General features: G+C 42.7%; 1 protein-coding gene across 5 annotated transcripts; it reads left to right on the top strand.

Annotated features, from left to right (window-relative positions):
• Positions 1-430: 430 nt before the first annotated feature.
• Positions 431-19,586, top strand: LOC133905151 (WD repeat-containing protein GTS1-like). Of its 5 annotated transcripts, XM_062346873.1 has the most exons (8): positions 431-1,013; positions 1,709-1,916; positions 5,748-5,843; positions 15,910-15,984; positions 17,215-17,325; positions 17,813-17,904; positions 18,082-18,166; positions 18,805-19,586. In XM_062346873.1, exons 1-8 carry the CDS (start codon positions 817-819, stop codon positions 19,165-19,167), a joined length of 1,227 nt encoding a protein of 408 aa, XP_062202857.1. In that variant the 5' UTR covers positions 431-816; the 3' UTR covers positions 19,168-19,586. The 5 variants fall into 5 exon arrangements, with proteins under 5 accessions (XP_062202857.1, XP_062202858.1, XP_062202856.1 ...); XM_062346874.1 differs by lacking the exon at positions 5,748-5,843; XM_062346871.1 differs by lacking the exons at positions 431-1,013; positions 1,709-1,916; positions 5,748-5,843 and adding an exon at positions 14,503-15,551 and having other exon boundaries at positions 18,805-19,183; positions 19,280-19,586.
• Positions 19,587-21,218: the final 1,632 nt, after the last annotated feature.

Raw genomic sequence — 21,218 nt, 5'->3', positions numbered from 1 at the left:
CCCTCGCTTCAAAATATAAAGTGTTTTAGGATACAATACATGGATTAAGAAGCCATAAGAAGTGAGAAGATAACATGAAAAGAAATGCAGTATTACATTTCTCTCGGTCTTCCACCACTGAACTAAGCCATCAATGTCTCCCTCCATCATCAAGCTCTCAGATCTCGTATTAGAGATTGAACTAGTGGCAAATATGCAGTTATTCCATAATATTTTGAGGAAAATGCTTTTATCCGCAAAAGAGGAACGCAATTAACTACTTTTATTTGAGGACACTGCTGGCCCACGGGCTGTTTTGTTGGGCCTTCACAGCGGCGCAAGGTAAGAGTGCTGCATAATCTCGACCCAACGTGACAAAGCGTCCATGTCATCCAAAAGTTCGTTTATGGTCGTCAGATTTTGATCGTGTGGCTAAAATCATCTGGGAAGAGGAGGTGCCCTATCTTTGTGCCTCAAGCCCCGCGCCTCCCTCCCGCACCCGGTGCCCACCTCTCCCGTCTCCTCCCACCCGACGCCGCCGCCGCCTCCCCTCCGCGCGGCCGGCGACGTCCCGCCGCGTCTCCGCTTCCTCTCCCTCCTTATCTTCTCCTCCACGGACATCTACTAGAGCCACTAACCGCTCCCAAAAACGCCGCCGCACCACGTTCCTCAGTTTCCAAGAACGCGTTTGTCTTCCCTTGGACGTTCATCCCCTCGATCGCCGGCCGTCGGCTGTGCTGCTCTGCTCCCAGCAAAAGTAGGAATTTTCAGTACTTCGTACGGGATCACAAGCATCGTGCGACCGCTAGTTGCAACCTGCTTGGAGGGGATTGCGCGATGGAGGGATGCGGAGAGGCTGCGGCGGCGGAGGCCATGGAGGTGGAGGCCGAGGCCAGCCCGTGCGCGGGGTCTCCTGTGCCGTCCAATTCTCCATCCCTAAATCCTGACAGCAACGTCTCCTGGAGGCGGCTGGGCCTCAATAACAGCATCCAGACCAACTTTGGCGACGACTATGTCTTCCAGATCGCTTCTTGGTAAGTGCGCTCCCACTAATTCTTTTAGACTGCAATTGCTACAGCGTTATGAAATGGATTAGATAGATTCAAATGTTCCATGTGGCTCATTAAGCTTACACTTAGAAGTAGATTCGCCCAATCGTATAATTTTTTTTGGACACGGGAAACCCCATTTCCATTATAGCATAATGGAATTTTAGTTCTTACAGCATGACATTACGGCAAAAGAGTAGCACATTAAGAAACAGAAAAGTACGAAAGGCCACGACTACCATAGTTCAACAGACTAAAACCAGATAGACCACCAGCAGAGACCACATGATGACATGTTGGGTCCTCGGTCTCCTGATCTTCATCTTCATGACGCATCAGGTCCTCGGTCTCCTGATCTTCCCCAGGCAGGATCCGCAGCAAGCTGCCAGCTGCCAGCCGGAGGATTTGAAGGCTGTTGTAGAGAGAATTTGCGACACCGTCTGGAATAATTCGTGTGTATAGTATAGATCACTCTGCTCATGGAATATGAGCAACCATTGATCTTTTTTGCTCCCGATGTTAATAATTGTGCATTGACATTAGACGAATGCTTGTCTGTTATATCAGTGCCCTGGTGTTCTTGTAACTATGTTGTTATCTGCCCATAAGCATACTTTTATTCCTGTCCTGTACTCATCGGTTGAGCCTTCTGCTTCTTATTTGATGTATCTGGTTACAAGTCAGGAAATCTTGACGCTCGCAGTTTCCTTGTCAACAAATGCACTCAAATTTTATTCTCCAGCAACTGGACAATATCTGGGGGAATGTAAAGGACATGGAGGTACAATACATGAAATTTCCTTCTCAGCTCCATCATCACCACAAATAATCTGTTCTTGTTCTTCGGATGGAACTGTCAGAGCGTGGGATACAAGAAACTTTAAGCAGGTTTCTTTTCTAACACTTTATGGTTGTTGAGTCTTCTTGTTAGTTATACAATAACTGTTATGTGTGTGCATGATTGCTAACATTTGGGACTACCATATTCACGCTCTATTACCCTAGAGGTGAGAGGAACAGAATGTTGATATGCTTTCACCACGACTGTGTGTTTCTACAAAGAAGATAAAATTATTTATATTAAACCCATGGTTTTTGTGGCGTTGAGGCGAGGCACGGCGACCCACCCCCCTCATAACGCCTAGGCGTTTATGGCGGACGCCTAGGTGACACCATACACACGTTTTGGGCGTCATGAAGGGGCTGGGTAAGGTAGAATTTTAGGAGCAGTGCAGCACACACATACCTTGTTTGCTGCCAGTTCTTGAGCCCAGGATCCTTTCTCTCCTTTCCAAAAGCTCTTCTCCCATGTAGCACCCCTCCGGCTTGCAGCAAACTACATGAACAATGACAACTCCTCAACAACACAAATCCATTACTCTGACAAAAATTAGTGAGCATGGCAAGTGCTGAGAATGAAATAGGGAACAAGATGCAAGATAACAAATTAGCAAGCATGAGTGCATGACAATATGACATCATAGTCCACAAACTTAAAGTCTGAAGCATAATAACTACTACACCACACCATACAACAGGACAACACCAAAGTGGTACAGCAGGACTACACAAAAGTAGACTAAGCGCAAATCTCTGGGCACTCAAAATCCATCATCGAACTCATCAGGAGCAGCAGCCCTGTTTTCTTTAGTAGCATTTGAAACATTGGGAGCATCTTCATGATCGCTCACGTCCGCATCATCATGTGGGTCTTCTTCCTCTTCTTCATTGCCCGAACCCAAGTGTTTATCTTCTCCATCTGAGTCTTGTTCTTCGACCACCATTGATGCAGATTTTCTTAAACGACTATTCTTATGAGCTCTCCTAGGAACATTACAACCCTGAAGTGAGTGTGGTGCACCAATGGCATCATCAACAAGCCGCCATGTGAGTCATTGACAAAATCAGACCCTCGAGCACCCGGAGTGGGCACATGCAATGAATCAGCCCATTCATTGTCCCAATCAAACTCCTCAATGACCAAAGGGTCATACTTCTTGCCTGCCTGCTCACGCATAATCTGAAACCTTGTTTTCATCTTCCGGTTGTACGAAACAAAGACAATATCATTCAATCTCTTGTGCAGCAACCGGTTCCTTCTCTTTGTATGGATCTACCAAAAAACAAATGGGAAGCGAAGCAAATGAAATCAATAAATAACTTGCTGAAATTTGTAAATAGAAACTGAATACACAAACACAAGGATACTCACAAAGTTAAAGGTACTCCAGTTTCTCTCACAACCGGATGATGAAGCACAAAGACTAACTACACGCTTAGCAAATCTCTGTATCTCAATGGCTCGGCCACCATATGAACGCCACCAATCAACTAGAATGGCAAATACACACATATATTAGGAGTTAGGAATGAAATAAACTTGCTGAAATTAATCAGCTGAGATTAACAACACTTACGAGGGCTCATTGACTCTATGCTCTCCTTTGCCATTTTATTTGAAAAGGCATCTCCACGTTGCTCTTCATACTCAATGGCTTGCCTATTAATCTTCTTTCGAGTATCCCCATCTTCTACCATGCTACCAAGCACTTCAAGGAAGCAACCTCTTAGCTGCCCAACAGTTGAATCATCATTAGCTTTTACAAGGGGAATTTTTTTTCCTGGGTTCAAATATAGTGCAGCCCCATACAAATACTTGCATAGCTAAGAGAGTATTACCAATCAGCAAGTATTATATTAATCAAAGTATCCAACAAGCCACTAGCAATTGAGCATAGCAATTATACTAATCATAGCAGCACAGAGCCACAAACCATACACATTTTTATACTCATTAGCTTGTGCTTTGTGTTCTATAAACAAAGAGCGCAGCATAGAGCAAAGCAGAGAGCACACACCAATTCAAAGCGCAGCATAGAGCAAAGAGCACACCAATCCAGAGTAGAGCACTGGTGTGCAAGTAGCTCCGAGCACAGTCTCATAACAGAGGAAGATGAAGGGGGGAGGATGAGGAGGGGAAAGAAAGGCACCTGGGTTTGACCACCTGGGCGCAGCTGAGTGATGGGCGATGACGAGTAGGGCGGGATCGGCGGAGAAGCAGAAGGAGCAACGACGAGTAGGGAGGGAATGGGCGACGATGACCAGGGCTGGAACGGGCGTAGCTCAGGGCGGGAGCGGCAGTGTAGGAGCAGCGCCGCCGCCTAGGGATCCAGGTCCGCTGCTGGCCGCCCCTCTCCTCTTTCCCTCTCTCTTATCTATTTCTCTCTCCTGTTCAACGCTAGACCGCCCTCCCCTCTTTCCCTCTCTCTTCTCTCTTTCCCTCTCTCGTTCAGCGCTGGACTTGCTCGATTCCCGCGTACCCGGTCCTTTTCCCACGCCTCCCCCTTTGATTACTCGCCTCCCCTCGATTGGGCATCCGCCTAAGGCCGCTGGGCGCACAAGCGGACGCCTTCCGCGCCTAGGCGGACGCCTTATCAAGCACGTCAAGGTGAGCGCGACGCCCAAGGGCCTCAGCCTGACTTGTCGCCTAGGCGACGACTAGGTGACGCCACAGAAACGTTGATTAAACCTAGAGGCTAGGGGCCTGTTGTCACATGGATCAACCAATGCCACACCCTTTGGCTCCATTGTGGTGCCGGGTAGCGTTAAACTTCGACATTAATCATGCCTTCCTTGTGCTTTGCATACACCACATTCTCAGCTTATCCACCACATTTGCTTGTGTTGCATGCTTGTCACTGTTGATACTCTCGGCATGCCCCATCGGGGAGAGGTGGTCTCACTAGACGGCTACAAAGATTATGGGCCTGACGGTGGTGGGATCTACCGCAGCCTTGTTTGGTTCTTAAACCTGGTAACTTGGAACCTGAGAGGATTTGGAGGGGAGGTTAGGGAGCTACGGAGAGGAATTTGTGAGACGGAAATGAATTTTTGTTAGAGGATTTTGGGGAGGTGTAACAGGGAAGACTACCATCACTAACCTAATTACCCTTTTATAATATATAAAGGTAAAGAAATTCCATATAGGTAATTTCTTTTTTGTTCATTTCTTATGTTCAGTAATTTTATTTTGTTCATTTTTACTGTAAAATATAATGGCTATGTTCTTGTTCACTTGATCTCATCTATCTTTGGATTTCTATGTTGCTGTATCGACGGTAATTTATTTTTACTACGATTGAAGCAGTTATAGTGCTGTGACCATTTGTCATGTTGTACACATACAAAGCTCACTAAATGCTTTTTTTTTTGCTTTGTGAATTCTACTATTCAATGAAGTCATGTTTTTGTTTTCATGCTTGATTTGGGTTGAGCTTGATCTTAGTTAATGGAAATCTGGTTATATTCTTTGAAGTTTATACATGCTCTGACACTGGATAGCTCTTGAAATTGTCTTCCCAATCAAAAGGAAAAAATAGAGAAGTGAATGGAATCCATACTGCATTTTTTTGATGTAATTCATGTAAGACCATCATTGGAATGAATTTATGCAATTCATATGAGGCAATTTTTTTCTAGCAGCATTAATGTTTGTACAGGTTAACATGGAAATATCATTATTGTTGAATAATATTTTTCGATTTATTTTTATTGTTGGGTACTTTTGCTACTTGATATAATCATATAAATCTTCGCTTTTGAGAATTTAGTCACTGTGCTTTGATATGTGAATGGTCAGTGTACTATATCAGTATGTTGGTTTAATATTTATGTATTTTCAAAATTCAACCATTCACTGTTATCTACATGTTTACCTAGATATCTTTGCTAAGAGGAGGTGCCTCCCAAGAAATGTTCAGCTTCTCTTTTGGTGGATCAGGTGGTAACCTACTTGCTGCTGGTTCTAATGCCCAGGTAGATTAGTTTCTTTCACAGATGTTATGTTGACTATTTCAATGAGGTTAGCTGGGTAGATAGTAGGTTGGTTTGGAGTAGCAATAGAACAGAGGAGGAAGAAGCATCAGCAGGGGGAATAGAGAAGAGAAACGGGCGTGAGGGCAGAGAGAAACAGAAACATGAGGGATAATTTTGTTTAATCTTTACTTGACTCAATAAGCAATGAGGTCTCCTATTTATAGAGCCTCCCTAACACACAATTCTAAAAATAAGGAAAGCAACAACTGAATAATATCTTGCCTAACACAAGGAATTAATGATAAGGAAAGTAACAAACTAAATCTCTTATTGGCTAACTTTATTATCTTTCCTAACTTGTGGTAGTCTGTTATGCCTAACTGCCTGTGCTTCACGGCCATAACATTTCCTCCCACCTCGCAAGACAGCTCGCCCTATAGCTATGCTTAAAGTAACACAATGTAGCATCTGATACCTATTCATAAGCCCAGACAAGGCTCATGATCACCAGGTCCTGCAGGTTCTGCAACTCCACATTGATGTGAATACTGTTTGCCAGGTTTGCCATGAGCAGTTGCCCTTAGGCCCTGTTTGGTTGAAAGGATTTTCACTGGAAAAACATATGATTTTGAATTCCTTTGGAATAGGCACTGTTTACATGTTTGGTTCATTGGATTCCGCCAAAGAAATTCCATATGAATACTGTTCATACCCAATGGCTTCAAAGGAATTTTAGAGGAAACTTAACACTTCTCAGACCTCTTTTTCCTCATGATGGAGGGATGCTAAGGTGTGTGGAGCCTTCGCCAAACGTCATTGAGTGTTTTATCTGCTGATTTAGTTTGCTGCTGCGCTGCCTCATTGGGCATTGCCACTGTGATTTGCCGTAATGTCGTATGGACAACCATTGCCACCGTGTTTCCTTGAAGCATGCTGCAGACTAGTTTTTGCACAACTGACTTATTGCTCCTCCTGTCTTATAGAGTTATCCCTTCAAAATCAAGACCGCCGCTGACTAGCTCATTTAGAAATTAGAAGGGCTTGAAAAAAAGAGCTTTGTCATCTTCTTGCTGTCTAGTAAACACAACCTCTACCCTTGAAAACTTGTTTACTTTTGAGGGACAGAGTTTACTGAAATTCAAAGAGGATTAAAAAGGGTTTCTAACTTAACTGTCCTGCTTATTCATTGGATAAATGTATTAAATATTGATCAACATCTATGTGGGTTTTTTTCCCGATTTGTCTCTATGTGCAATATAAACTAGGCTCTTGGGTTCTCAAATCAAGTAATGCATTTTTGCTGTGAGAATCCATATTCCCATGTTGCTAGCCTTAAGATATTCAAATACAAGATGTCATGGGTTTTCTAAAATAATGTGTATCATGGTACTAATTTAAATGACTTCTATTTATTTAAGATCACATGATTTTGCAACCTTCAGCTTATAAACATATCAAATATTTGCATATGGCATCTAGCATATCATATAATGACATAGGCTCTGTTTGCGGTTGCTGTGCTGTGGAATCTAGTTAGAAGAATATTTGCCATTCCTAGTGCAATTTTATTGTTAAAATCCTAAAAAGATGCTTCCAACTAACACCTGCACCCAAAAATAGAAATAAATAAGCACTTGTGGAGCTCTTGTCCCTTGCTCCCTTCTTCTGCTAGTATCTTTGTCTGCTATCCACATGGGAAGGAAATTTCCACTAGGGGAAGCTACTCATCAAGTTGTCTATTTGATGGCTCCTCCTCCTCCCTCTGCCTCCTCGCCTCTCCTCCTTCCCTCCCATCACCGCCGCCATGTCTATCCTTCTCCCCCCCACCGTACCAAGATTCTTCCTCTAAGCTATGGCCAACTCTCCGGGGATGCTTTTGGAGATGAAACAGGATGTTCATTTTGCTTCTTTGGTGAAGAGCTGGGATTTGAGCCCCTTGCAAGCGTTTCTAAGAGGAAGTTCTCGACAAGTTCGATTCACCGGTACATCATCCTTCCTCATGAACTTGTGGTTCCTTCTTCCTGCTGGCAGTGTTTCATCGCTTTACATTTCGTTTAACATAGGCATCAGTGAGTTTGGCTCTTCATGCTTGTTTGGGTGGATCTCTAGCTGGTTTTCATGTTTCTTTTCTTAAAGATCGCCACTTTCCTTTCTCTGTTGCTTCTGAGAATGTGGTTTACTCTCTTAGAAGAATCATCTCGAACCAGTTTGATATTTACTTCCATCTTTGGAGAGATGGTGGTGAAAATTGGGTTACAGAGAGTAAACTTTGGAATCAAGAAGAGAATAATAGTTAAACTCTGGTTTCTTATCGAAAACCAAAGAAATCTAATTTGAAGGTGGTCGCTTTTAGGAGACTCATGTTAAAAAAGCTGCTCCTCTTCAGTTATCTTCGGTTATCAAAATTGGTCGCTTTTATTGCCCTATTCTTTCTCCTTTGATCTCGGTTCAGACCAACAGTTCTTATGGTATTCTTTGTGCTTGACCTAAGGTTCATGATGCTCGTTGTTCTTTTCAAATTCCTGTTGACCAGGTCCTTCAAAATCTGAAATGGGATTTGGCCTTTAATTCTCCTTCGGAATCTGTCTGCATGGAGGCGGCATGTTCTTGTTATTCTAAAGAGCGTGTGCATGCTGCTTCTTTTCCCAATTTGTCTCGACAAGCACCGCCAGCCACCTGTGTTAAATGTCACCTGGTCAGGGATTGTAAAGGGATTATCAGATGTTTATTCTGCTATAACTATGTGAATAAGGCCAATTCTTGTTTTAAAAGGCTTTTGAATCGCTCTCAGGCTTGGGTTTCTAAACCTGTAAAGCCCACAACTTCTGGTCCATCTTCAGAGGAAATGGAAGAATCGAGAGATTTACGTGGCCCCCTCTTGTCAGTTAGCTCTACCTTGGTCGCAACTCTCTTGTGAGCTCCTCACAAAATCTTCCCCTTCTATCCCAACCTGAGCATATCCGATCAATTTCTTCAACCCTCCCCCTCGAGTGTGCCCCTCCCACCAACACCCATGGCAAACTTCACCGTCAATACCTTGCGGTTCAGTCCCATGGGAATGCACAATGTAGATGGTGGGCCTCAATGCAAAGTCCGAAGCTATGTTTATCTTGCTGAAGAACCTAAGAAGCATGAAGATTGTACTATTGCGGTTAGTGAGGCTGATCTCAGTCCAACACAGCTTTGTCAGTTCATTCATGAGGCCAGGGACTACATTGAGGTGGAAGTACGAAAGCATGTGACATTTTATTGTCCTCATCCTCATGGCTTAGGGCTTTTCAATCTTAGGGATGCCTGTGAGAGGGACACTTTGATTGCTACAAACCCTCACTGGATAGGTCAACATGAGTTTTGTTTTGTCAAGCATGATGAAGCCATAAACTTCAAGAGGTCCCCTTTCACTAGGCAAGGTTGGATTCTGCTCCTTGGATTTCCTCTTGACTACAAAAACTTTTCTTATTTAGATCAAGTCTGTGCGTCCTTTGGGAAGTTACTTCACTAACACTGCTGACAGGAGTTTAGCTAGAGTCTGGTTATGACCGAGATGGTGATGGTAGGTTTTGGACAATTCCTGTCTATATTTTGAATATTGAGCTTGTGGGACATGTGCCAGCTGATGAGGACATCCCCCTCCTAACAACGGAAACCCTCATCCTTTTGAGGGGCCTATTCTCCTTGGTGAACCTGAAGTGCTGATCAGCATATGGCTCATCTGGGAGTGCTTAACCAAGATCAGATGATGCAGTTGGATGAAGATTCTAATGCTAGTTCGGTTAATCAATCTTCTCTCTCTGGCTTAAAGGTTTGATCTTGGTGAAGGACAGTCTAGGGAGGTAATTGTCCCTAATGTTCAGACTGTGGCAGAAGAGCAACAAGTTCAGGTCCAGCAGAACATCCAACCTATTCAGATTCATAGTTCTTCAAGCCTACAGCTGGTTCCTTCCACCTCTATCACTTAGCAGCAGCAAATGGAGAAACATCATGACAATATCACTAATTCTCGAAGAGGGTCTCAGAAAGACCATGAGAGCTTATGCTCAGAATCCTCGAGGTTTTGGAGGATCTATTTTCAACCTTTCTATTCCAACATCTCTTATTCAGATCAATCCCTCTGAACATGGTATGAAAGATTTTCAAATTGCTATCAGATGCTCCACTCCACAGATTGAGGCTGCCAGTTCTCTAATGCTGTTGACAGAGAAGGACAATGATGTATCCTTGGACAATGACTTTTCTGCTACTAAAGCTTCTCTCTTTGGCAAACCTGTGATCTCAAACAAAGTTTACTCTAGGAGGAAGTTCAAGAAGAAGCCTTTGAAGGTGCAGACCATGCCTGAATCTCACAATCGGATTGACTTTACACCAAGTGCAAGGAAAAAGAGTGTCACTCCAATTTCTGAGGATGGTTTAAGGAGAAGTAAGAGGATTCAAGCTAGAACGTAGGGACACAAGAACAGCCAATCTCCTACCTCCCAAGTGACAAAGAACAGCCAATCTCCTACCTCCCAAGTGACACTCTTTTTCCTTAAACCATCCCAGGTGGTCCCGAAGCCATTCGTTTTCACCCGAATCTCCTCCCCTTCTCCCTGCACATCGCTGAGTAGAACTCGTAGAACTTGAAACCATGGCTTCCACTCCACCTTCGTCTCCCGAGCAATGTCCAGAAATCAAAGAAGTAGGATCTCTTACCCCACAGCCTCTCGTCATGGTTCCGTCGGGAGTCATCATCATTTACTTCGATGAAGGGGAATCGAGTGAGGTCAAAGAGGAAAGGGAACAAAATGTCTGTTAGAGATCATCGACCCTTCACTCGGCACGTCCAGCGCTTCCTCGACGCCGACGTTGCGGAGCGAACAACGCAGGAGTCAGCGACGTGTGCTGCACAAGAGGGAGTCGATGGTGGTGATCTTAATGAGATCATCGACCAGGTCGTTGAAGAGGTCATTGGCGATGGAGCCCTTGAACCTCCGGTGGTGAAGAAAGTGCGGTTGTCTTCTTCATCGATCTGGTTAAGGGGCATTATCGATGTGTCTGGAGGTATATTGTGGAAAGGCTCAGCTCGTGTCTTGAGCTTTGACCTTTGGATTCTCATCTTGTCTAATGTCTTAGCGAAGATGAGGTTGAGCGAGCTACCCCTGTCGGCCAAGGTCCTATGGACTTTGACGTTGAGGATAGTAGGCTGGATGACAACCGGATACTGACCTGGGTGTGGAACCGCGGCTGGATACTTTTAACCACTTGAGATATCGAGGAGGCTCGATATCTGACCTTGGTTAGAGCCACGTTGACCACCCTTTCGACTGCCTTGTACTGCCTCTTGGACTCGTACGTGGTGGATCCTTCGAAGATATGTGCCAAGCTCTAGTCAGTCCCGCGGAATTCAGGCTGATAAACTTTGGCGTCTAGCTTGACCTGTTTGCTATGGTTATCAGCAATAGTAGCTTTAACCTTGTCATCGAGCTAATTTTTAATAACGTTACATTCGTCAAAATCATGCTGGTTGGTCCGATGGACGAGACACCACTTTCCGCCTCCACGGCTCAGGCTTTATCCCCGGTGTTGCGCGACTTGCTCCTATCGACCGCAACCGCAGTCATGTTTGAACCCTTGCGCTTGTCACTAGATTTGTTTTTCTCCTCATTCTTTGAGGACTCAGGCTTGTCCTTACCAGACTGAGGATTTTTGGCGTGTGCCTAGGCTTCCGCACGGTTTGTGCACTTGTCGGCCAGTTCGAAGAGTTCTTTCACCGTATTTATCTTCCGAGTAGCAAGCTTCCCGACCAGATCTTTGCCCTTGACACCTTGCTTGAAGGCCATGATGACTGAGCTATCGGAGATGTTCGGGATCGTATTGCGCTTGTCATTGAACATGCGAATGTAGTCCCGAAGAGACTCGTTCTTACCTTGGTTCAGCTGATGGAGATCGCTTCCGTTCTTGGGTGCTCGAACGTTCCCTGGAAGTTGGTGATGAACTGAGCCTTCAGCTCAGCCCACGATCGGATTGAGTTGGGCAGCAGGTTCAGCAACCAGGATCTTGCAATTCCATCAAAGGCGGTTAGTAGGTAATTGGCCATTACCCAGTTGTAGTCACCAGCCGCTCGAATAACAATGGTGTAGATCTGGAACCACTTATTGGGGTTGAGCTTCCCGTCGTACTTCTGGATTGGACCCGTCTTGAACTTCTCGAGCCATTGTATCGACCTGAGCTCGGGTGTGAAGGCTTCACAGCCTCCGTCTAATTCTTCAGGAGGAGACGGGGGAGGATTGTTACGCCTGTTCCTTCAAAAGTCACGTCGACCGTTTCGTCTTGAAGGTCTGCAGTCGTTATAACTACGGTCGTCATCATAGTGTTCCTCATGGCGGTTGTCTATCGCCCTCTGTAGATCCTGCCTGCCGTGAGGGATGCAGTTCCTACATCTATAGATGGGGCAGTTACAATTTGGCCCGTAGGACTGTGCTTGAGCTTGAACAATCGAGATTCCTGTTTGGGATTCCTCAACTCAGGGATGTTCGTGTCTGTGACTCAAACCAGCGCCTTGCTAGCTAGGGTGCCTAGAGCCGCCGGGGTTATTCACTCGAGCCGTCTGGATCTAAGTCGCTTCGAGCAAAGTCTTGAGCTGATTGACCATCGAGGTTAGAGGATTCGTCAGATGCAACTCGGGGAAGAATCTTAGAATCATATGAGCTCCCTGGACATTAGCTTTTGGAGTACTAAAGCTACCCAAACTTGGCTGTGGTCGAGCCGATGTAGCTCTGCGATCGCTATGTTGCGGGAGTTCGTCCCTCGATCTTGAAATCATTGCGGGTGGGGGCGCCACCTGAACAGGAGGCTTTCCTAGGCCAAGTCGACGTCGAATATCAGGGTTTCCCTGATTTTCCTCCGCCCGTTGATGATGGGTGGTGTCAAGGGCCTGTAGAGCCCCAGCTGCTGTTGCTGGGTCCTCGGGGATTCTTTCACCATCGTTCGTCACGATGTCCGAATCCTCCACGTTTTGCTTGACGAGTGTGCCTTTGGCTTCGGCTATAAACAAGAATCGATCTATTCGGCTACTCTGGCCGTTGATGGAGTCGTCGTCGCCACTTTCTTGACTCTCGCCGTCGCTATCGGTGTCCATGAACTGAAAAATGTTAGGCTCCTTGGGATCCCACTTGAGGTGTCCCACCTTGTGGTATATGTCCAATAGACTGGACCCAATGGTACCGGTGTGGATCTGTTCTCCTTGATCGTTCCAGCGGTATGCCATTATTCCGAAGGTGATCTCTGAACCGGTAGGAGGCGATGCGAAGATGACTGTCGCCGACTCGAAGTGGTCGTAGAAGCCGGTCTCGGAGAATCCAACACGAACGTGCACTTGAGACATGATCGATCCAGAAAAATAGATAAAGGTCCCTACTTGGCACGCCAACTGTTAAAGATTAGTTCTTTATAATATGTCGAAGATTAGTTCAGTCTGATAGTTATGAATGAAGCTATTGTGTATTGTTAGATGGTAAACAATGATATCTATGCTATTGTCTGTTGCCTTATTTGGATCCTGCCATCCTTTCTTCTGAATGTCTTAATCTATGGGATTAAAAATGATCTTTGGTGATGTGGCTATCTCACTGTCAGTGGATCTTTTCAAGTCTTCTTTTGGTAGTATTTGGGATTTTTCACTAATAGCCTGTGGCTATTTAGTCCTTTTCTCAGTCCAATATGTTCTAATGGATAGATCTCTCAAAAGATCCTGGAGTATTCTGAATTGGAACATTAGAGGTTTGAATTCTGAAGACAAACACAAAGCAATCTAAGCAAAAATCGAACAAAGTGCTTGTGCTGTATATTGCATTCAGGAAACAAAGAAAGATCACTTTGAACATTCTTATATAAGAAAGTGTGCTCCCAAAAAGTTTGATAAATTCGTCTTTTCCCCTACAGTGGGTGCTTCTGGAGGTATCCTCAGCATGCTGTCTCATCTGGTTTTTGATGAAGTATGGTGCAACTGGACTAAGAAAAGTTTGGATTCTGGAACATCTTCTATCCTCATAAATGGAGTTCCTGGTAAAATCTTTCACTGTAAAAGAGGAGTTAGGCAGAGAGACCCTTTCTCTCCCTTATTGTTTGTCCTGGTTGCTGACTTGCTCCAATGTATTATCAATAATGCTCATGATCAAGGCCTTCTTAGTTCTCCAATTCCTTCAGCTGCAAGTGAGGATTTTCCAGTTGTGCAATATGTTGATGATACAGTGATCTTTATGAAAGTATCCCAACAAGAACTCTTTTGTCTGAAAGGAATCCTGGAATCCTTCTCTCAGTCTACTGGTTAAAAGTTACTTACTCCAAATCTTGTTTGGTTCCTTTGAATGTTTCTTCTAAAAAGGCTAGACAGTTGGCAGGGATCTTTGGTTGTAAGGTGGGCGATCTTCCTTTTACCTACCTGGGCCTCCCTTTGGGCACAACAAAACCAAGAGTGGATGACTATGCTCCTATTATGAATGGAATTGAAAGAAGACTTACCATCAATCTCATCAATGCTCACCATGGCTGGCAGACTACAATTGGTCAATTCTGCTCTATCTTTACCCACATACACTATGTGTTAACTTCAAATTCTTGTTGCAGTAATTGAATACATTAACAGAGCTAGACGGCATTGCTTCTGGAGAGGTACAGATATTAATGCTAAAAATAAGCCTCTTGTAGCATGGAACAATGTTTGTAGGCCCAAAACAAAAGGAGGGCTTGGAGTGATCAATCTCAGGAATCATAACTCAGCTCTCTTTCTTAAACACTTGGATAAATTTTATAATCAAAAGGACCTTCTATGGGTTAAGTTGATCTGGAATACACATTACAGAAGTTCTATCCCTCATGTTTCTATCAGTGTTGATTCTTTTTGGTGGAAGGATTTTCTCAAGTTATGTGATTTATTCAGAGGAATTGCTTCTTGCACAGTAGGCAGTGATACAACAGTTCTTTTCTGGAGTGATGTATGGAATGGACACCTCCTTCAAGATCTTTGTCCAAGACTTTTTTCATTTGCAAAGAACAAGAAAATCTCAGTCAAGGGGTTTCTTAGTAACAACATCATTCAAGAGCAGTTCCACATTCCTCTATCTGAGCAAGCTTATATATAATATCACAGTTTTTTACAAGAAAAGATAAATGGTATTCAAATTCAAACTTCTGAAAAGGACAAATGGAATTACATTTGGGGTTCTAACAGATATTCTTCTAAGAGGTTTTACAATAATCCTTTTCAAGAATCTTCAGTCGCTGCTTATTCCTTGGATTTCTAAATCCAAATGCTCCAATAAACTCAGTGTGTTTATCTGGCTGTTTTCGATGGATAGACTTAATACGAGAGTTATTCTCAAAAGGAAAAATTTCAAGGTCAACAATAATAATTACAGCTGTGTTCTTTGTGATCTTCAAACTGAGGAAACTGATTTTCATCTCTTCTTTGCATGTCCTTTTAGTAAAAGATGTTGGGAATCCATTTTTCTTCACTGGGATCACAATCTCCCCTTCTTTGACATGGTACGGCAAGCTAAGCTAGATTTTTCTCAGCTCTTCTTCATGGAAGCCTTCATCATTGCTGTTTGGCAAATTTGGAAGCAACGAAATGGCTTTATCTTTCAGAATCAAAGACCAGGCCTCTCTTCTTGGAAGATAGGTTTCTTGGAAGAGTCACATCTGCAATCTCATAGATTCAAGGACTCTATTAGAGTAACTTTTTCTAGCTGGCTTGATCTTCTCTTTTAGCTCTCCTTTTACCTGTTGCTTTTGATCTTTGGAGATCCTCTGTATAGTTTTCTCTTTGTACAATGCCTCTTTTTTTTTTAATAAAATTCCAACTGTAGGGGTCTCCCCTATGTTTTTCGCTTAAAAAAAGCACTTGTGGGGCCTATACCCCGACCTCCTCATATCTTTGATCTCTCCTCCCTCTAGTGACATCTCTATCTCTCTCCCTCTCTCTCTAGGGGGTACACTGACATGGGGTGTCAGCCCTTTAGGGGACACAGAAAAAAATTACATGATACATTTTTTTCTAATGTTGTATCTCATTCTAATCACTTTGTTGTAGGTTCTATTGTGGGATTGGAGAAGTTCAAAACAGCTTGCATGCTTAGAGGAATCCCACATGGATGACGTGACACAAGTATGTATTGCTCTATGTTGAACCAAATTTTGTTTTGCATTTTGTTCTTTTCACTGTAAGGTTTCATTGAATTTTGCTCTAACCAATGAACTATGGCCATCTTTGCTCTCTCTCTCTCTCTCTCTCTACCCCCAAAAGCTCCATGGCAGTAACGTAGTATATCAGTCGTTCCTTGGTGTAGAACAACAATTGTCCACCAATTTGTAGCTACCTTTTGTGTTGAATGCAACAATATGCTTAATGTAACAATACTGTTTAATAACGTGTTTTAAAGTATATTTGTTACATGTGTTATCATCAAATATATAATGAACACCAATTTTCCTGAATCATTCCGATTAATCATCTGCATTCCAATTAGTCACTTAGCGGTACCTTATTTGTTTGACACATGTATTCCACTTTCCACAACACTACCTACATAATTTATCTTTTCTAAGAGAGGAAGAAAAAAGAGAGCACGGCGTTAACTGAAAAGATGCTGAGCACAGTCTTAAAACAACTACAAGAAACTGAATTAAGCTGCTGCAAGGAAGTTGGCAAAGAGGATGAAGAAGATAGTATGATACTGGCTCGAGCTTGTCTGATGTTGTCGCCTTCCATCTTCGTCTGCCACCAATGTGTAATGGCCAAGGATAGCACCTAGCTGTCCTCCTATTTTATGGTCCTCAACAATACTGTGATTCTGCTTCTGGTGAAATGATGCAGCACAATGGCTCATTTGGAGGAGCCAAAGGCAAAGAGAGGAAGAGAAGGGTCAAAAAGGCAAAGGGGTTCTTTTTTAATTCTAGTTCCTGGGTCATTATAGCCAGGTCATCTCATCGGCTAACTAGGATGCCCCATCAGCGATATACCATGATGATTTATGGCAGTGGATTGGGGTTGGACTGGTTTAGATTGTTGGAAGGTGGAAAGTGAACAATTTGAAGTTGAGGGGTGTTTTCGAAACCTGGCCATGACTCCACATTTTGAGGGAGGTAAATGGTAGTATTGCTTATTTTTACGACGTGATATCAATCAATAGGGTCGTTTGTTCTCCCACTGCACGGAAAGTTATAGCTACTTTTACCACTTCAGCACCAAACATTTCATCAATATGCTGTTATTGCATCACTTAAATCCATTTTGCATTAACTTATTTCATCTCAGCTGCAGGGTATTCACTTTCAATTTCTGGACTGGGTGATTATTAGCACGTGTTGTCCTGATTTGTTACTTTTTGTTGGACAGGTCAAATTTGCCCCAAATCAACAGAGTAAGCTCATTTCTGCGGCAGTTGATGGATTAGTATGTGTCTTTGACACTGATGGTGACATTGATGAGGACAGTCATCTGCTATCTGTATGTCACACTTCTATACTGTTGTGCGTTAAATACTCCTGTCATGTTTAACTTGACCAATAGTTAAAGGTTATGACTTATGAGTTCAATATGTTGTTACTTCTTAGTAACCTATTCAATAGTGCCTCAAGTTATGTTTCTCACAGTTTCATATAGCAATTTTATCATGATGGTGAACTTTTATAGTAATTCTGTTATTGTTAAGCTACATAGTTCTCTATATATCAGTTCTCTATATGTAGTTTTTAAAAAAAAAGGTAGCTGGCGCACCTTTTATTTTGTTGATTGACAAGTAAAATGTTGCTCATTACTAGTATTATTTTGTTGATTGACAAGTAAAATGTTGCTCATTACTAGTATTATTTAGGTTTGATATACAAGATTATGCTCTTAAAGCTTTTTGTTAATGATTCTGACAGTTATTTGCACACATCTTATCAATTTCTGATGCTTGTCTCTGATTTTTATTTTTTTTTATCTCCCCTAGGTTATGAATGCAGAAACATCTGTTGCCAAAGTGGGGTTTTTTGGAAATATGTATCAGAAGCTTTGGTGTCTAACCCATATTGAGACATTAAGGTAACATCTTTCTGCATAGTTATTTTGTTGCTCATTCAATTATACAATTGGTAAAAAAATCATTCCGAAGCTTCTATCCTTCGCCTTGATAATCAGAATGCATCCCTACTTGTTTCAAAGTTCAAATTATTAAATTACGAAAGCTTGGATGGTTATGATTTCCTTAAACTCTCACAGTACCTGGGACTGGAATGATGGGACTAGAGAATTGAGTATAGAGGATGCTCGTTCCTTGGCCACTGATAGGTGGAACCTTGACCACGTAAGTATCCAGTACTGCTTGATTTTGTTGTTGTACATTTATGCTATTCAGCCTTTCATGGGTTTGATGATACTTAAGGACAGTTTCATATAGATTATTAGAAAGCTGTTCCGACATTACAATCAATATTGATGTTCCACACTTCTTTTCCTCTTGATCCTTCTGGTACGTGGTGTGCAACAGAGAAAGGCATTCGAAATAAGTGATAACTTCATTTGATTCTTGAGAAATGAGTCTGGTTTTAATTCTCCATTATTTATAATTCGTCCTTGGATATCTGTTCTTGAGTTAATGCCATTTCTCTGGCGAAACTATATAGGATAGTGTTATTTAATCAAGACTTGTTTCTCATTTCCATTTCTTTTTCATATAAGCTATACAGCCATACCAGCTACCATTTTATTTCCTCGAAGAAGATACCATATTGTTTGCTTTTTTGATGGCTGCATTTTTTACTATTTTCCCGAGGATATAGTTAGCATCGCCAATAGTTCAGTGTAGCAAATGATTTTGTTTGTATTTTTAAGTTTGAACGTACTAAGGAAGAGAATTGTTCCCTTTCCTCGAATTCTATTATTTTTCAAATTTGGAAGGTTGTGTTCTCTTTTCTTAACTTATACAATTTTCATATATGGCAGGTTGACTATTTTGTTGACTGTCACTACTCTCTGTCCGATGACCAGCTATGGTTGATTGGCGGCACAACTGCAGGAACATTAGGTTACTTCCCTGTAAGAAACGATCCTGTGGGAGCAATAGGTTCAGCGGAAGCTATTCTAGAAGGGGGCCATACGGGAGTTGTTCGGACCGTGTTTCCAGCAGCAAGCACCCATCAGAGCCTTGGGCAAAATAGGGGCATCTTTGGATGGACTGGAGGTGAAGATGGTCGTTTATGTTGCTGGCGCTCCGACGAAATTGCAGAGATAAACAAATCTTGGATCTCTAATTCGCTAGTGTCGAGGCTGCAAAAGAGAACCAAAAGTCGACATCAGCCCTACTAGCTGCTAAGATTCCTTGGTTAGTTAACAAATCCATGTGTGATTGCTAGTCATTGGAAAGGGCAAGCCCTCTATGTGCTGCAAGCATGTTAATCTTTATTCCTCTTAAATTTAGGTCGTGATGGACATGTCCCTGCAGCACATTGTAGTGCAGTTTTGGCTTTAGCTACTGTTTGAGAATGCCACCATAGGTGCAACTGGTAGGTCCTCTAGTGTTGTTTCTCCAACTATTGTCTAATCTACCAGATATTATGAAAAAACAGAGTATTTTAACTTTGGTGCTCGGTAGCTTCATCTGAACTATGAATTGAGCAGATGATGATATGTCCATTTTGACTAGCTCGACAAGACATTGAAAACTTTATCCACAGGACATGCCTGTTTTGGAATACATGTTTCCCCAATTCAGTTGCGCTCTTCAAGTGTTCTCACCCAAAAAACTCTAACCTAGTCATTGAGTATGCATATATATCATGGTATCATATTTTTGGTTTTGTGTCAAGTGTTTCAAAATCTTTTTGAAATGTTACGTCGATAAAATAAAAGACTCGTATTTCCATTATATATATATATATATATATATATATATATATATATATATATATATATATATATATATATGAGTGGGAATTGTTGGAAAGCAGTTTAGATGGCCTAAAATCATTAAGAAGGATAAGAAAAAGAATTGGAAGAAATGGAGAAAAAAAATAGTTCTTTCTGTATGTGGGCTTAGCTCACTGTCTTACTGGCAGACCTTAGAGGCGCCAAATAAGACCCCCTCTCACTCTCTCTCCCTCACTCACTTCATCCTCCATCAAAACTGAGAGAGAGAAGGCAACCATCTCAACTACCACGACAGTCGGAGATCGACAAAGAAGGCTTCCCTGAGCTCCTTCTCGCCATCTTCCTCGCTAGAGAAGTTTCCCTGCATCTTCTTCCACATCAAGGCCGACCACAACCCTGAAACTTGATCTTCGAATCGAAACTTCCCTGAAGTTGGCCAACCCTCTAGATAGCTTCCCCACAAAGTTAAGACTTCACCTACCATTTTCCCCATCATCCCCGAGCTCGAATCGATCCCCATTAGTGTAGACTCAAGATCCACCCTTAGCCATGGATGTCATCCATTGGGTCCTCGAGTTTGGCCCCGTGCATGTCGCCTAAATCACCGAAAGTGAACTCCCCTAGCTTTGTAGAGCGTTTTGGTACCACTCTTGGTCGAAGGCATTGCCGGCGACCACACCGAGGTGCTGTCGGCCAGGGCTAGCGGTTTGACCGCCACCTCGGCTACCGGGATGAGACTTAGCCGGTTAGACTTCGAGTCAGACTCCATAGTCAGGAGTCAGATCGCCATTTGGCTGGTCTGACTGCTAGGTTTGCTCAGTACCATTTCATTCTCTGTTTGACTCCCACAGTTTGACCACCACCCTACCTGGCCTGACCACTAGTCATTCAGTACCCACTGAGCTTATGTTACCGCATGCAATGTTTAAACATTTTCTAGCCCAATCGATTAGCGTTCTTTTGTAAATGTTTTCATGACATGTCATGTTGCATCTCGTTCACGATCTTGCATCATAAAGCATATCTCTACTTGTTCTTTTATTTATTCGATGTATTATTCCATCGATTAGAGAGTGACGTGTTGACGGTTCAAGAAGTCAAAGCCGACATTGAACCGGAGTTGTATGCGAACAAAGCACCAAAAACCAAGGCAAGCATCTATCATATTGCACCCTTATTTTACAGTAGTTATGTATGAACTTGCTATTATTATATGGGTTAGTTGAATTAAGTAAGTTTCAAGTTATGAAGGTTAAGTGGGTACATCCGATATTGTTGCATTACATACCTTATGATTGATGTTACCGTATCCTTGTAACCATGAGTAATGATTAGAATCAAGTCTAGTGTTCGATAAATGCTTAGCATATTGGTAGAAGTCGAGTGGTGGATGTCGTCATCATTCGCGAGTTATAGGACTTGTATTATAAACTCTACGATGATGGTTAAGTCAATGTGGTAAGTGTGTTGGTTACGAGACTTGAGCGGGT

This window comes from Phragmites australis, chromosome 22 (genome assembly GCF_958298935.1).
Source record: "Phragmites australis chromosome 22, lpPhrAust1.1, whole genome shotgun sequence".
In the NCBI taxonomy this organism is placed as follows: domain Eukaryota; kingdom Viridiplantae; phylum Streptophyta; class Magnoliopsida; order Poales; family Poaceae; genus Phragmites; species Phragmites australis.
This window is presented reverse-complemented; position numbering and strand designations above follow the sequence as displayed.